This window comes from Eriocheir sinensis, chromosome 2 (genome assembly GCF_024679095.1).
Source record: "Eriocheir sinensis breed Jianghai 21 chromosome 2, ASM2467909v1, whole genome shotgun sequence".
NCBI lineage: Eukaryota > Metazoa > Arthropoda > Malacostraca > Decapoda > Varunidae > Eriocheir > Eriocheir sinensis.
The window spans coordinates 29424734-29442195 of record NC_066510.1 but is presented as its reverse complement, the minus strand read 5'-3'; the positions used below and the strand labels follow the sequence as shown (position 1 = coordinate 29442195).

General features: G+C 41.4%; 2 protein-coding genes across 7 annotated transcripts in view; one reads left to right on the top strand and one right to left on the bottom strand.

Annotated features, from left to right (window-relative positions):
* The window catches only part of LOC126998332 (vitellogenin receptor-like), a 38932-nt gene extending 30346 nt beyond the window's left edge, over positions 1-8586 (bottom strand). Inside the window, exons 1-14 of the mRNA XM_050859828.1 lie at positions 8407-8586; positions 5523-5654; positions 5091-5194; positions 4866-4980; positions 4537-4705; positions 4249-4447; positions 3502-3699; positions 3146-3272; positions 2677-2817; positions 2028-2138; positions 1384-1528; positions 1145-1287; positions 782-1009; positions 547-689 (exon numbers count right to left, since the gene is read on the bottom strand). Of these exons, the coding sequence (XP_050715785.1) occupies positions 547-689; positions 782-1009; positions 1145-1287; positions 1384-1528; positions 2028-2138; positions 2677-2817; positions 3146-3272; positions 3502-3699; positions 4249-4447; positions 4537-4705; positions 4866-4980; positions 5091-5194; positions 5523-5654; positions 8407-8512 (2061 nt within the window). The 5' untranslated portion in view covers positions 8513-8586. The remainder of the gene's footprint in view (positions 1-546; positions 690-781; positions 1010-1144; positions 1288-1383; positions 1529-2027; positions 2139-2676; positions 2818-3145; positions 3273-3501; positions 3700-4248; positions 4448-4536; positions 4706-4865; positions 4981-5090; positions 5195-5522; positions 5655-8406) is intronic.
* The window catches only part of LOC127002328 (zinc finger protein PLAGL1-like), a 47154-nt gene that overhangs the window by 10339 nt on the left and 19353 nt on the right, over positions 1-17462 (top strand). The window contains exons 1-4 of one of the 6 annotated variants that reach the window (XM_050868149.1): positions 13901-13970; positions 15226-15312; positions 15798-15941; positions 16148-16259. The exons of 1 other annotated variant lie outside the window; for it this stretch is intronic. In XM_050868149.1, the coding sequence (XP_050724106.1) occupies positions 15291-15312; positions 15798-15941; positions 16148-16259 (278 nt within the window). In that variant the 5' untranslated portion in view covers positions 13901-13970; positions 15226-15290. 4 more of the 6 variants (XM_050868154.1, XM_050868165.1, XM_050868155.1 and 1 more) reach the window with 4 other exon arrangements.

Sequence of the window (17462 nt, the reverse complement as noted above, 5' to 3'; positions counted from 1 at the left end):
AATGGTCATTGACTATAATTGCAGATTGATGCCCATGCTACTTCTGCTTTACTTTTCAGGTTTTAAGAGATTTCTCAAATAGACATGCAAGTTTTAAAATATGTAAGGAGAACTGTAAAGTAAACTGTAAAATCTTGTAATTAAGACTTCCCCCTCAATCTTTGGAAACTATTCACTTTGGACACTGAATAAACACTTTCTATATTAACCTATGATAAAAAGTAATTTGAAATACCATTATTAACAAAGCAAGGGTAGAGGTGAAGACTTAAAATATCCATTGAAGTGAAGATTAATCTAGACAATAAGAGAATAAACACTTATTCATGTGTATTTTTTTTTTTTTTTTTTAACAAAGGAGGCAGCTCAAGGGCACACAAAAAAAGATAATAAAAAAAAAAAACGCTACTCGCTGCTCCTAAAAAAGAAACAAAAGAGGTGGCCGAAAGGAAGATCAAATACAGGAGGAGAGGTGTCCTGATACCAACAAAACTAAGATTTACAAAAAAATTTGTTTTGGATTAAGTAAAAGACTCTAGGGCTTACCTCCTTATTAAGGCGATTGCTTACGCATATGTCAGAGCAGCCTCCATTGTTTTGGCACGGTCTCTCCTTCCCCGTCATTTCGTCAGGAAGTTCCCACTTTACTCTTGTTAACTTCAGCATCTTTCCTTCATTTGGATCCAGGACTGAATGCAAAAAATATTATTAATTTATAGAATCGGATTTAAACTTAAGGCATTATAACAGAAGACACTTCATCAGCTCTAGTAGTACTCACAAAGGTTTATCATCTTAGGAGCTTCACTTCGCATGGACTCAGTGCGAACAGTATATAAAGTCCGCTCATATGCCACTGTCCAGCTCAAGTAGTCACCAGTTATCATAAGGGCCACCACAGCAGTGGAGATTGCCATCTCAGTTGGTGGCAGTATTTGGATTCTTTGCAAGCCATTGAAGTTTATCCTCTCAATACGCCCAAGAGAATGGTCACCCCAGTATAGGTGGTCTGGGGAATGAAGTAAAACTACGGTAAGCTTTCTTCAGATTTGAGCAACAATGCACAAGAGGTGCAAGAAAAATTTCTTACTTGACATTAGGCTTTCGTACATGAATAAGAGATTTCCTGCTTAATGTAACTTACTGTGCTTGTGGTCTACAGCAAGTGTGAGGGGCCTTTGTATCCGAGAGTCAACTATGGTGATACAGGATTTGCCATCCAGCCCACACTGCTGAATGAGTCCCTGGCTTTGTGGGTTAGTGCTTGCAGTACTCACAAACAACAACCTGAAATCAAAGGAGCATGTCATGAGATTGTACAGTAGAAGCGCAGAAACATATATTGTCAAAATGTTTATTGCTGAACTTGATCCTATCAGTCACCCTGCGAGTGGAGCTACAGCGATGTCAAGCGGAGATGACAGGCCACGAATAATGTTGGTGCGGTGACTTCCCTTGCCCATGGTCAGCCTCATCACCTGCACATTGAAGGCTGAATCCAGCCAGTAAAGGTTATGTCTCACCCAATCTAAGGGGGAAAAAAAAAAGTTTTGAAGAATCATCGATATATTAAAAGGAATTTATAAAAGTTTAATGCTTCAATTTCTGGTTCGGATAATGAATAAAATCTAAATTAATCAATACAAAATAATTGGCCATATGAAAATAGAAGGTTGGTGGGATGCTCCAAAACAACCGGAAATGACTAGCAGCTTGTGAAAGTGTGCAAGGGTTTAAGACTGCTGGACAAATTACATTAAATACAAGAAGTAGAAGGAAATTAGAAGTTTCAGAAAGGACATTAATTTTGATGGTAAAGGTGGAGCCATCATGGCCATCCTTTGACTGAGCCTTTCCCATACAACACAGGAACACATGGATAAAAAGAAGACTTAATATGTCCATAGGTCTTATTCTACAGATAAGATTAAAATTTGAATTAAAACAAGTCTACAGTAGTTGCTTAATTACAAACAGGCAATAATCCGTTTCATTAAGGACCTAAATCAGCAATGAAGGTCACTTACCAAGAGCCATTCTGCAAGCCACAGCATTATCCACAAGAATGGTAGCATAACTTGTCTTCATGTTAATAGAGTAAATCTTTTCATCATATTGATCACTCACAAACACCAAGTCTGCGGAAAGATTAAATTTACTCTAGCATTGCTTCAGAAGCAAACTGCCTTGAGCCAAGGGGAATGCAGACAACCTCTCATCACAAGAGGCAGTGTTCAAATATCTGGGGGTAAAGTATATATTTCATACCTCTGCAATTTAAACTGGGTTTTGAGTAGTAAGCTGCAGTACAAGAGTGGCAGCAGCATGGTGAAAATAGAAACTTTAAAATCAACAATATTGGTGATGAAAAGATACCATAATTACCATAATTACATAAAGAACAAAACCTGAAGAGCAAACACTAATGAACTGACAAGATAAAACATTCAATAATGCCAAAATGTGAGTTATCTTTTTGATTATAAGCAATGATACCTAAACACACTATTCATTTATATGCATTTATTATGAGCAAACACATACAAATGGAAGCTCTGGTGAAACCCATTCATGTAACAGAAAACCGTTACAAAATTTAGAAACTGGCGAAACAAAATTACCTCTAAATATCAATGCAGCAGGACACTTTTAGTAGGAAATAAGTCCTCAACCAACCTTGTCCTGGGAAGTATTCCACATCCCCGATATCTCCAAGCGGAAGGTTGGGCATCCAGGCTTGTATGTCCGAGCGGCCATAATGATGAGGAGACAGCCAGTACATTTTTTGAAAGCTGTTAACAAGCATATAAATCCGATCTGGGTTATATAGGGAGAAAGAATGGCCATTAGTATAAATATATATATATACACTTTTTTTTTTTTTTTTTTTGGGGGGGGGGGGGGCAAGTCAGTAAAGCTAGGAGGCACATCAATAAAGCAATAAATGGAGACATACCAATTCAGTAGTGTCGAAATATAGGTACTAAATGGGGGTTCATTGATGAAGTGGTACAAAGGTGAAGGGAACAGAGGAAAATGGTTGCCCTTAAATACATATACCCTCAAGGCTTTGCAGATACTTAGATAGTACATAAATACATATAAATTAGAAATATTACTTGAAGGGAAGACTACTCAACCCTACCTATACATGTGTGATCGTCTTGAGCAAGGTGCAAGATTCCATTAGGACAGGCACAAGTGTAGCCAGCGGGGTTAGGGGAGAGAAGGCACAGGTGACTGCACTGAGCACTGCTGCATGGGTTGTCAACCTGCACAGAATAGGAAGATTTAAAACATTCCCAAAGCTATCCTTCCATCGGGTGGTCGAGACACACTAAATCTACATTCATTTGCCTATTTTGTGACCCAAGATATACCAGTTTTTTAGAACCCAGAAGCTACAGTTGACAGACTGAAATTAGACAGAATAGGAATTTTGATATGAATAAAAAAGGAGGAATCCTCATTGCCATACAGCAATTCTTCAAACTGACTTACTCTCTCCATCATGGCAGGGTGATACAGAACGAGTCCAAAGTATTTCCGTTTGGAGATTCCTTTCAGCTCTGTCCTAACGTGTTTGCCGTCTCTCTTGATGCAAGAGACTACGTGGGACTGAGACCAGTCAGTCCAATACAGGCGATCTTCCCACAGAGCCATGGAGAAAGGATGCTTGAGTGTAGCCAGGTGCAGGCTCTGACACAGGAAGCCATTAGATATTACAAAGGAGAGCTCAACACTGTTATTGGGTAAACGAGATGAAGCAATTTGCATGAAAATGACTGTACTAACTAGATAGTTCTTAAATAATGACAGGGCATGAACAACCCCCTATTTTGTTAGAGGTTGTCCCATCAAACTAAAGTAATAAAAGAGCTAAATAGTGTATTCCAAGCAACAAGCAGGCTATCAATATGAAATTCCAGTGTTAGAATTTTTTTTATCTGTATGGCCCAAACTAACTATTTTTAAACAGCTGTCACAGAACACGTTACAAGTTACAACAACCCTGTCTAAGGCATCTCCCGTCTTGCCTTCTACCACACCCTCTCCTTATAACTTTAGGGCTGGTGCTCACTGCGTAACACTGCCCTCGTTCACTAAGTCAAGAGACACTACGCAGTCTGAAAATTGATTGCATACCAGACCAGTTTGGGTAGAGCGTGAGTTGGTGGCAAACTTGGATGATCTCACGCAAAAACAATTACGCACCATCAGCAGAAAATAATAATTAGCAGCCATTACCTTGCGGTTCGAGCCATCCAGCCTGACACTGTGCGCCTCGTCGGAGTGGGCGTCGAGCCAGTACAGGCGGTCAGCGGGCGGGTCGAGGGCCAGGGCGTTGGGCCACACCAGGCCATCCTGCACCAGCACCGTGGGGTTCGAGCCGTCCATCCCGGCCTTGCCTATGTTGCCGTGCTTCACGTCCGTCCAGTACATGTGTCTGGAACAAGAGAGTACAACCTTACAGGCTTCCATTCTATAATCTCCAAAAACAACTTTCCCAACTCAACAAATAAACTCTTTACTCACCTATGCAACATATCAAGTTGAACTGTTCTGGGATGGCCGAGGTGTTTCAGCACCGGGTGACATGCAGTGCCTTCCAGGTTACACGCCAGAATGTGGAACATGCGGAGATCGGCAATGTACAAATTCCTAGCTATCCAATCCACGGCCAGACCTTCTGCCATTATTATACCTGTACGTAGTCGGATAGCAGAGGAGAGTCACGCCAGCCATGGAGGATATCAGGGAATGCTAAACGAGATGCATTACACGGAGGTAAATTGATAAAAAGAAAATAGAACTACGGGAAGATTTTAAATATGAAGTCACGAGAAAACTTATGGAACACCTACCCTGATCCAAAAGCGTTGTGGGCACGGTGTTCGCTATCATCGGCGCTTCCAGGATTCTTCCGTTAGTGCCCCAGAACACACTCCTTGTCTCCGGATCATAGGCCAAACCCACAATCTGGAGGTCATACATTCATGTACTAACAAAGAGTAACCCGAAATCATTATTATATTAACTAAAACTTGACACACAACGTGTAACTGATACGATCAGTGGAGTTCACTCACAGATTCGTTCCTTCCAGAATATATCTGCGTGTAGCGGGACCCATCCAGGAACAGCTGTCGAATACTTCCCCTTTGCGCTACCAGAAGGAAGGCGTTGCCAGGCTCTGGGGACGAAGGTTATGGTTGGATAAGGCTGTAATTAGCAAAACTTTCCATAACAGGGTATTTTTCGTGCTAGACCCCTCTATTACGATATCACAACTAACCACGGTCGTTCTGTAACAAAGACACTTTTTGCTTTGTGGTTCCCGGGTCGGTGCGCTAAATGAGTGGGTCATTATGAAACCTTGCCATTAATTTTCCTGAGCAGTGATTAAGAAAGCGCACGGGAAATAACTGTAGCCTAGTCCTTGTGAAAGGCTTTGAAACAAGAGCCTGCTATTACTTTACATTAAGACAAAAACTACGTAAAAATGAAACTTGAAAACATACGCTTGTGCTTGCAGGTGACACCGTCTTCCTGGAGTGTGTAGGTACTCTCGCAGGAGCACCTGAAGCTGCCATTAGTGTTTTCACAGAAATGATCACATACCAGCATATACTGCCTCTCACATTCGTTTTCATCTGTGAAAAAAAAAAATACTATATACTTCAATTACTGTCAAAAAGTCATAATCATGCGGTATAGCCTTAACTCAAAATCTCAAATTGGAAACTTCATATCTCATCTCTTACTAAATCAGCTTCCTCTAGGCTGGGCGTTCTGTACCGCCTCCGCCAGTTCTTCTCCCCCGCAGTTGCAATCCATTTACAGGAGCCTTGTCCGCCCTCATATGGAGTATGCATCTCATGTGTGGGGGGGGGGGGGGTCCACTCACACAGCTCTCCTTGACAGAGTGAAGTCAAAGGCTCTTCGTCTCATCAACTCGACTCCTCATACTGATAGTCTTCTACCTCTCAAATTCCGCCGCCATGTTGCCTCTCTATCTTCTATCGATATGTTCATGCTGACTGCTCTTCTGAACTTGCTAACTGCATGCCTCCCCCCCTCCCGCTGCACACGTCTTTCTACTCATGCTCATCCCTATACTGTCCAAACCCCTTATGCAACAGTTAACCAGCATCTTCACTCTTTCATCCCTCACGCTGGAACAATCTTCCTTCATCTGTATTTCCTCCTGCCTACGACTTGAACTCTTTCAAGAGGGTATCAGGACACCTCTCCTCCCGAAATTGACCTCTCTTTTTGGACACTCCTTTGATCTCTATTCAGGAGCAGTGAGTGGCGGGCTTTTTTATATTTTTTTTTCTTTACGCCCTTGAACGGTCTCCTTAGCTGTAAAAAAAAAATTAAAAAATGTTGCGCTTCGCTTGTTAAGTTTTGGTCTTCGATTCCGATTCCATAGTACTTTAATCATCCCTCAACAAAATTAAGACCGATACGCAGGCTACCCACAGCTGTCTCTGCCTGATGTTCTTACTTTTGATCCTCGGCCAACTCATAAAAGGAAATAAAAACTTTCAAGTTGTGTAGACGTACTCCCTAGGCTCGACAAGACACCCACGCATTCATAGGTAGGCCGCTTAAAAAGGAAGTACCAGCCAATACTTACTATTTTTTTCAATTATAATCTATAAATTTTGGGGGAGAGTTTCTGCGGGGAAGATCGAGTTTCTGCGACTTACACTAGCATCAAAATGGTCTCGTGCGGCGTGCCCAATACACAGCTTTTTGAAACATCGGTTGATATTTATTCAAAGTTAAAATGGAAACGCGCGGTTACATGTTACCTAGAACCACCATCATGGACCGTTTACCGTTGAGGAGGTTTCAGGCCCTGCCCCGCCGCTGGTGCAGCGCTCTACGAGGCCCGTCAACAATTACAACGTTAGCCTCAATAATTAATAGTCTTCGATGCACTTTTTCTCAAACATCGTAGTAAGTGAGTGAGTGACTTAATTTCTTTCACGAATAATTTCTTTCACGAATAATATCACAAAACCATTAGTTCAGTTTTCATGTCTAATATTTTCATAATAGTATCACAATTAAATATATTATCCAACGATTATTTCCCATACACTGAACATCCATCACACACAATTTATCGTCGAGTACAGACACTAATTAATAGCCATGATCGGTCATGTTACGAATTCTCGTAATTTCAGTCTGGAGAACTACACAACACTGGTCATTCGCCGAGTGGTTGATTTCAGGCTTCTTGTACCTCACACAGTTTATGCATTTCTTCTCAGCCATGGTGCACTCCTGTCTACACAACACTGGTCATTCGCCGAGTGGTTGATTTCAGGCTTCTTGTACCTCACACAGTTTATGCATTTCTTCTCAGCCATGGTGCACTCCTGTGATTTATGATTGGCAGCGCATTTGAAACAATTTGGGGCGTCTCCATCGTCTTGGCAGTGCAGCTGGCCTCAAGATGACCATATCTCTGACTATGATAGCATATAATTGCGAGGTATCTGTCTCTTACTGTGTATATTCCCCATTCTAATTTTAACTTTTCGTGATTCTTGTGAATCGCTCCTTTATTTTTTCCTTGGTCTTCTCTTTATGCACATTGCATATCATGATCTTTGGTTTCATCTTTCCAATACTCTTGGTACTAATTTGCTCAACAGACTCACAATTTTTTTTTTTAGCAAAGTTCATGACAATCTCCATTAGTGAATCGAATCAGTTATTTGAATGCCATTCAATGCCTGGGAGACTGCATCCTTCATTTCTGTTGCCTTCTTTTCCTGTGTATAAGCCTTAACGACCAGAATATTCTTCTTAACTTTCCTCTTGCGCTTGTTGACCTCAGTCCAAGTTGCACCTGCTGACTCCGCATGCTCGGCCCGCTGCAAAGCGTCAACCACCTCATGAGCCACCTCACCCAGCTCCTTCACGCTCACAGCTCGTGACTCAACTTATTGTTTTACTTCTAATATTTCCTTAGATAATTCTTGCTTGAATTCATCCATTTTTTCCACAATTTTGGTAGCCAGAGATACTTTATGAACGCATGGGTTGCAAAACCAATTTATTTTAGGTATGTTAATTCCAGACAGATGAGCACACTTCCAATGATACCATTTAGGGCACAGACAACATCCTATCCACTTATCGCCTGTGGGATCAACACAAACGTAACAGAAATCCCCCAAGCTCTTGGCTCGGCCAGCCATGAATTAACCTCTTCATACAAAGTTTAATACAGCTGTAGCTTAAACTGATCGATGCTCCTCACTGCGCTACTTATAAACCTAAACTCTGAACTTAGCTCACATCAACGTCCTCCAAGTGACACGAACTCATCAATTTACTCGAACTGATGACAACAACCACAAATAACAATCAATCACTCACCTGCTATGGCATTGCCAACAGGTGGTACGTCGATGGAGACTACGGTGGACAACGCCAACAATACCAAGTGCAAACCAAACGGATATATAAAGGTACGGGAGTTCATGGCGGTGGTCGCACAGCCATCCAGTGCCCACGGAGCTCTGACGGTCTACACTCTACAGGGCTTCGCACCCCCCTCCTTATATCGTATGGAAGAAAACAGACTTGGCCGATAGGCTAACAATAGGAAGGAAAATGCATAACACCGAGCTGGCAACTCGGTTTGTGTCTGCATCCAGCCGCTAGGTGTCTGCTTTATTAAACTGCCTTGTAGCCATGTACGTGTGTGTGTGTGTGAGTGTGTGTGTGTGTTCTTTCTTTTTGGCCATCATTTACTTATTCGTTTTGCTCTTCTTGTTGTATTTTTAACATTATATAGGCACAACACACTCAAAATAACACCAAACTATTTAAAAAGCTCCTAATAAAAAAAAAGAGGTAAGCAGGAAGGGATGGGAGTGCTCTTGGAAAAGCTGTTCATTCATACCAAGGAGATTCACACTCGGGCTCGTTGGTCAAGCAATAGGTTATTGTCATAAGTGGAAATGAGATATCGATATATATTTTAACACTACAAACGAAACAGCTAGTCAGACGCTATAGGGGATGATTAGGATAATATACAATAAATGGAATATATTCGAGGCAATAAAGCGGAATAGTCAATGGGTGTGAAGTGAAATTCATATCGGAGGAGACGAAACGAGTAGTTCTCTCTCTCTCTCTCTCTCTCTCTCTCTCTCTCTCTCTCTCTCTCTCTCTTCTTTTATTTAGCTATTGTATTCATTCTTGCACTGTTTATATCCGAAACTGAGTTATGATAGGGTGGTGCCAAGGAAAAACAAAAAGTCCAGGGGGATAATTATAATATAGCTAGACCTAAGGCGGGATGAAAGACCTGTACACATCGTTGATACCTAGAGTTGGTTTAGGTCAATGTTTTTGTGAATGGAGTTTCGAAGATATAGTGGGGTCAGAGGGCAATAGATCAACGATGGTATAATAATAATAATAATAATAATAATAATAATAATAATAATAAACGGTTTATTGCATGCATGAAGTACCAGGCAGCCCTAGAGCTGAAAATATACATCAATGGAAGATGAAATAAAATGAATGAGACAAATGAACAAAGTAGTATGATTGAAAATAAAAAGGAAAAAATGAAATAACAATAATATAGCAATAATCATAGCAAAGATAATAATAATAATCATGATAATAATAATCATGATAATAATAATAATAATAATAATAATAATAATAATAATAATAATAATAATAATAATAATAATTATAATAATAATAATAATAATAATAATAATTATAACAACAACAATAAGTACTAATGAAAAATATTTACAAAACATACAAATAGTGCTGCTCTTAATTTGCATTGTTGATATACTTGACCATCATGGGCACGGCGCTGTTCTTATAGCGGTCAGTCCGTGCCCGTATCGGGGCAATAATGCTGTGGTGTCTCATTGAGTGCTGAGGGCGGTTCACTGCGGGTGGGAGGATGTGTCTGTGTCTGGGCTGGTTGAGAAGCTTGATTGCGAACCGGTGTAGTAGAGTCTCGTGACGGTGTTGTAGGCTGGTGAGATGGAGGGAGTCGAGGGCGTCCTGGTAGCTGTTGTAGTGAGGGCCCAGGATGATTTTGCAGGCTCGCTTTTGGACTCGTTCAAGTTGGCGGCGCTGCGTGATGTTGATGGAGGAAGACCACGCTGGGGACGCGTATGTCAGTTTGGGGAGGATGAACGAGGAGTACACGCTAGCCAGCGCACACTCAGGAGCCCCCAGCCTTTTGAGTCTCCTCAGCAGGTACAACTTATAGGTGGCAGATCTGGTGAGCTGGGAGACGTGCTCCTTCCATGTGAGCTTGTTGTCCAAGGTGACTCCAAGTAGTTTTGCAGATGTAACTACCCGGAGGGGAGTGTCGTTGATGGACACCACATGGGGGGGGGCAACAGGGGCAGAGGAAGTGTTGATGTGTAGGAGTGTAGTTTTGGTGTCGTTGATGGTGACCACGTTTTGTGTTGTCCATGTGTGTAGGTTGTGTAGTGTTTCCTGGAGGTGGGAATAATCTGGGTTGCTGATGTCGACTGTTACTCCCACTGTGGTGTCGTCCACGTACTTCCAGCGGTGGGGGGTGTGGGTCAGGGCGTCATTAATTAGAATAAGGAAGCACAAAGGGCCCATATTGGACCCCTGAGGTACCCCGCAAGTAAGGTGAAGAGGAGTGGAGGCCACTCCCTGAAATCTCACCACCTGTCTACGCTGGTGCAGGAAATCAGCCAGCCAGGAGACCAGGTTAGGGTTGTTATAGTAGGATATCAATGTATTATTATTATTTAATATCACCACGAATTAGGCATACAATTGTCAATGGAAAAACCCACGACAGATAGATCACGCCATCTTATAGGAATGTCGTCCGTCAGTGTTTACCGTCTCAGTTTTGTATACTTCGCACTCCGATGGTGCGTGGAGGTCACCTCGACATACGTGACCAATTGTAACAATTATTTTCCAACCTGTAACTCGCCACTCCTTCACGAGAGTCCGACTGACACACAACGACAGTCGCTCTCGCTCCGTCGCTTCTTGTACATAAAGGCTACGAATATAATTCGCCTTAAGGAAGCTGAAGTCTTAATCAACACCCTTTAAACGCCCCCCAACAAGCCCGTTACAGGGTGAAGCCCTAGGTTTATTGCTTTGTTGATGACTGTGGTATGGTGAACTAGGTCAAAAGCTTTTCGGGAATCAATAAAAGCGAGAGAAACTGATGTTTTGCGTTTTTCAAGAATTCTGTAGGCAAAGTCCAGGAGATTAATTAGGCAGTGTGTGGTGGAGGTTGACTTGATATTGCCGTACTGTTGTGGGTCTATGAGGGGAGCAAGGTGAGTCTAAGTCCACTTGAAAATGAAGGCTTTACACAGGAGGCTGGGAATGGGGGTGATAGAAATAGGCCTTAGGTCACTCAGTGATTGAGGGGTGGTGGTCTTGGGAATCGGAGTGACATATGCTGTTTTCCAGTCAGCAAGACACTGCCTTTGACGGAAGGAAGCGTTAAATATAGAGGCGAGGGGGGTGACCAGCTCGGGGGCAAACTCCTGGTACAGTTTGATGGGGAGATCAGTGGGCGTGGTGGACCGCTTTGTCTTAAGTTGGCTTAGTGACGTGGCGACCTCATAGGCCTCAACCAAGGCCGTGGGGAGTGGTGATGGGGCGGGCAGGTAAGCTGGGAGTGAGGTCAGGTCCAGGTTGGGGAGGGACTGACAGATGGCCGAGAAGTGGAGATTGATGGCCTCGGCTGCTTCAGGTGGCGGGAGGTGAGATACGCCCGGGATGGAGGGGGCGTTGTTGTTGAGGCCACACAAGGTGTGTGTGTGTGTGTGTGTTGAAGAAAGGCTCATCATCTGTTTATTGTAGACTTGAGCAGGACCTCAGGGAGATATGGGAAGACTGTGATAGCCGAGAGTAACACGAGATTAACAGATCGACGTGGTTATTTTACTTATTTACTTACAAGATGTGTTCCTGTCGTTCTCCAGATAAAGGCAACAATTACCTGGTAGACGACTGACATTCATTGCGAAGTATACATAGATAATAAGTAAAATGGCAAAACATACACATGAAATTACACATTTGGTAACTGAAAATATGAAAGTATAAAATGTAAACAACTTTAATTCATTTCTTGACGCCCTTACTTGAAAAACTTAGAAGCACTAGCATTTTCATAGTTTTCAGCCTCTCAGTCGCATTCGTTACTTCCTTGATTTATTTTATTATGTTAATGAGACCAAGATATACAGAGAGGTAAACCAGGTTTAGCTTCATCACCTCCAGCCCGCGCAGATTGAGTGACATCAGCAGCGAAAGGGCGAGAAAGAGAAATAAAATTTCATGCGCAAGTAAGGACTCATTTTGACCCAGCATCCCACTCGCTTGAAAGTATATATGACCCTCACTCTGTTAAATGAGAAGGCGAGTCTCCCTCATTGGTGCAAGGTGAACACCTCACCAATATCTCCAACAGGGAGCCATCAGGTCTTAACGTTGTATCTACATCACCTTGTTACGATCTGGGGCGTCTAGGAGGCATGCCCCTTGCCGCCTATCTGAACCCACACAAAGCCCGGTGTCACTGCCGTCAAGGTGAGGTTACAAGGTTAGGACTGTTATAAGTATTAGTGATCTGTGTAACTATGATATGACCCTCAACCAGATAATTATGACCTTTAGCTAGATATGTTATGACCTTAAATCATATGACCTTTAGCCAGAGAATTACATGACCTTTTAATTATATGATCTTACTAGATAAATAAATAAATGAATATATATATATATATATATATATATATATATATATATATATATATATATATATATATATATATATATATATATATATATATGACCTTCGACCAGATTATTAGTCCGGCAACCTCATTTTTCCTACTGCCCCCAAAACATTGAAGTAGATCATCGCAGGGAAAGTCGAGCATCATCCCCACGGCCAAGACATTGCATGGTCACCCGGGTGTTGGGAACCACGTCGAGGGCAACACAAGCCTACATTACCTCTCAGTCATGCCAGTCTTTGTGGTGAAAGGTTAACCCAGAGACATATATAGCATTAAAAACATGACTATTTATCAAATAAACCCCTGATATCCCTTATAGTTTAGCAGGTCAATGAAGATGGTGAAGCAGAAGTTATAGTAAAGCAATAGTAATAACTGAAGATGATGCTGATGATGACGCGTACTCGGCATGGTCAACGTGCTCCAGATGTGGGGTTTGCTTCCTCTGGCCTCCGCCCCATGGGGGTTGACTCCCACAAAAGTGCCCCAGTCGGTAACAGGGATTCCCTTGCACCATGCCCCACTTCATTTGATATGAGCTGTCGTCTAATAATATTTCTTTGCTTTCCCTATCTCAAGGTCACAGAGCAATATTGCATTTATATCAAGTGACAGTTATTATGTCTATGCCGTACATCAGTTACGACCAGGCTCACCTTTAAATGTCCTGTCATGTGTATCTAGTCGATGTCAAACGGTAGGAGGAAAAAGAATCCCCATAGATCGCAAAGACACATTGCGTTTAAAAGGATTGCAGCTTTGTGTTTACACCCCGAGCAGCATTTAAAGGGCCCGCCCCGCGTGGCCGTCACTCCGCCAATCAGATGAATGGACTGCTCGTAGTAACGTGACGTCACAGGCAGTCGTAGCCCAGCCATGTTTTTTATGGCGTACAATACAGTGTTTTAAAGTTTAAACAATAATAATTTAGTATGGAAATAACGAATATTTTTCTACACGCATAAAATGAGATATTTTCAATCGTACTTGTATGAGCACCGTTAATTCACTGCCGCCCTCTGTTCGGCAGCATCACTGGAATGGGCCAAGACGAAGTAACCTACATTTTCCCGCGTTTTTGTTCCTATAATTTCTCAATCAAAACATGTCTGCCACATGGGCCTTAGCCTCGCCACAGTAAGTTGACTTTGTGCCTCAGTAGTCCACGATATGTGGCGCGCCGCCCTAAATAACAGCCCTGGGCCACAGCCAGGGCCGTGGGGCGCCCCAGCACGCGGGCCGCACGGGGTGTCTCCGTCCCCGGGGGGCGTGAGCAGACTGTAAACAAGGGGCTGGACGTCACGTGGTAGTGTTCCTCGGGTATTTTGCGCAGTTTCAATGGAACTTTGCCCACACGAGCCGTTAAGGTGTATGTGTGCGGTGTCTGCAGCCCTGGTAACATACCTGTCGGGAAGGCGCCGTCCCCGGGAGCGGAAGTACCCTGGCTGAGTGTCCAGCTAGACGTGTCACCAACAAAGCATAGTAATCTGATTTGCTGGTGTGTGTGTGTGTGTGCCAGACTCCCGTGTGCTGGGAGCGTGGTTTGCTGGATGTTTGGAGGCTCTCATGTGTCTTGCCGTATTTCTCGTATTGCTGTGAGTCCGCAGGTAGTCACGGGAACTGACACAACCCTGGCAACTACCACGCTACTACGAATTTCTCATATAGGTTACCATTACCTTTTCCTCATTTTGCATTTGGCTGGATCCATATAGTTTGCTGCCTTTCAGACCAGTAATATTCAGTGGGGGAAGTACTATAGTGTAACGTTTGCATGTCGCTGTTGCTTCCTATGTTCTTGTGAGGCTAGACAACAAAGAGAAGATTATTTCCAATGCTCATGATTTCGTGTCCTCCCCGTGGGCATTACGTAATGATATGAAACAGTGCTGTGAACCAGTCTAGTCTTTGTTCAAACACTAGTCTGATATGGCAAGTGGGGGTTCTCTGTAATTAGTTGTACGTATAAAAAGGGGAAACTTATTAAAGTAGGAATTTTTTTGCATAAAAACTAACAGTGCTTCTGATGGTTTGATTTTTATTTGGTGAAGTATACACACCTATGCAGTCAACCAAGGATAACTCCTGAAAATATTATATAAACACTTAGCTGTCAGTGTGGTCCTCTCATATCCAGTTTGTAGTGGACGATTCTCCTTTTCACGTGTCACTAAGTTAGTAAGCAAAATCAAAACATTACATATTATCACTGATTTGCTTTGTTCAAGTCATAAACTGCTGAAAAGGAAAAAGTTACCTTTTCACCTTTAACAACAGCATTGGGATAATGGATATATATATATATATATATATATATATATATATATATATATATATATATATATATATATATATATATATATATATATTATAAATTTTTTTTTACTTTCAGGAAAAAATCACAACCCCGACGGCACCATGAGGGCAGTCTTAGAAATGCTGTGGCCTTAGCATAGGATGACCCATGATCTTCAATTATGTAAGTACATATGTGTGTGTGTAATTTCCTAGTTTATGTTCTGGCGCCATGACTGTATACCCCAACCAATCAATTTGTTGGACATCCTTTTACAAACTTCTTGCAGATACTAAAAGGACATTTGTATAACCAGGAACCCTAATATGATTGCTGTTAGCAATTAGGTATGTGCATGGTCTAGAAAATAATTAATTATCATTTTAGGCTTTGACCTAGGTCAATAACAGATCATTTCATAGAGAAGTTACAGTCTTCTTTGCATTGTGAAAAAGGAACTACTTTGAGATTTTGAATATTTTCAATTTTCAGATCTATTGCAAATTAAATTTTAGTTAAAAAGGTAAAAGGTGATGTTGAATAGGACATGAAATTATAAAAAATTAGATGATCATTATTGGTGGTGTGAATGAATGGTGATGGTGGTGTTAAAGCTAAGAAGCATTAGAAAGATGATGTGTGAAACTCAAGTGATTTCTATTTTTCAGGGTGTGAGGATTGTCAAACAAGCCAAGAAGGGGATTGTCAGAAGCATGGTCCATTGAAAAAAGTGTCAGACACGGAAGTCTCTACTCGTGCCAGACGCTCCATACCACACATTCTTCAGCTGAAGGAAGAAGCTTCTTGTACTGGTATGAAAATTGGTTTTTGTATTTTGTCACTTGTAAATTGAGTCATAAAAGTTAGATAAATGGTAGTCATATAACCAATGTCTTTTCTTTAGGATGGGTAAAGGGGTTGTGGGGTTGCTGTAGTAGTGCATATGGTGGTAAGTAGCTAGCGGTTGGTTACTTTGGTGATTTCTTGAATGTTCTCACTAGTGGGATTTCTTTTACAGGTGTTTATGCTAAGAGATCACTGAGTAAAAGACTGCAGTTTGGTCCTCTGCAAGCCAAGAGAATCACTGCAGGCAACCAGCAGTTGGCACTTGAAGAAAAAATTAAGGAAAGGTAAATTTAAAGCACTTATTTGTTTTATCTCATCATCATCATCATTTCATCGATGTAGGGATGTAGTGATACCAAAATTTTGACCGATACTGATACCCCAATATTTGACCGATACCGATACCTGTGCACTGAGTTTTTTTATACAACAATTCCAGCAGCTAAAGGGCAATATCAAATGTTAAGAAAAAAAAAAAAGACCCACTACTTGATGTTCCACCATAGAAGAAAAAAAAGTAATCAGTGCTGGCCTGAAAAAAAAAGTTTCCGTAGTCATGAATTTATTTTTATCAATTTTGTTATTAGTAAACTTAGGTCCCTTAAAGCCATGGGTAATAAAAATCAAATGAAAAAAAAATAGTAATATAAAGTGGTACTATTTATTTGATTATACATGGAGTATGGATGTTTGCGAAAGGCAAATACTGTAATTTCTATAGTTATGGTACTATAACTTCCAAAAAGCAAAATTCGTTTGGTCAGTGTTAAAATCAATCCATTCACTGAATGCAGCCAAAGGGCGCTGGCTAAATTCTGACAGGTTAACAGATATGTAGAAAGGCTAACTCGGAAGACGGAGCAGAATGTGAATGGTACGCGTATCAGACCAGTATTTGCGTCACCCACACACTACATGCTCAGAAGCTAAGAGAGAAAATGTTTAAATTGAATAATCAAATTCCTTTACATCTCCATTGAATTATTGTAAAAATTCCAGGATTATCGTATTATCGTACAGGCGTTATTGTACATCATACAAACGGTCGGATTTCCATATTTGTGCGATAATTATTGTACTGACAACGCTGATGAGGCAAGTGGAGGGGCTCCGCCAATCCCGCGCCGAAGCTACTAAATCTGTATTGTACGCGTCTGTGGTACCAAAGGCTGAAGTGTATTCTAAGTATTATATACTTGTATTCAAAGTAATATGAATCTTATCGCTTAAAGTTATGAAAATTAAATCGCGGGAAACTCCAAACTATGTCGTATCATGATACAAGATAATTACACTTTTCTAATATTTTTTCAAAAATTTAGAAAATCCAATTTCTGTTCAACAAAATTATTTGCAACGAGTGACATGCGACAAACAAAACTCCTTTAAGTATCGGTAGTATCGGCAGAAAATCAGCCGATACCGATACTCTTAAAATGTGCCGATACCACCAATACCAATACCGATACATCGGTACACCCCTACAT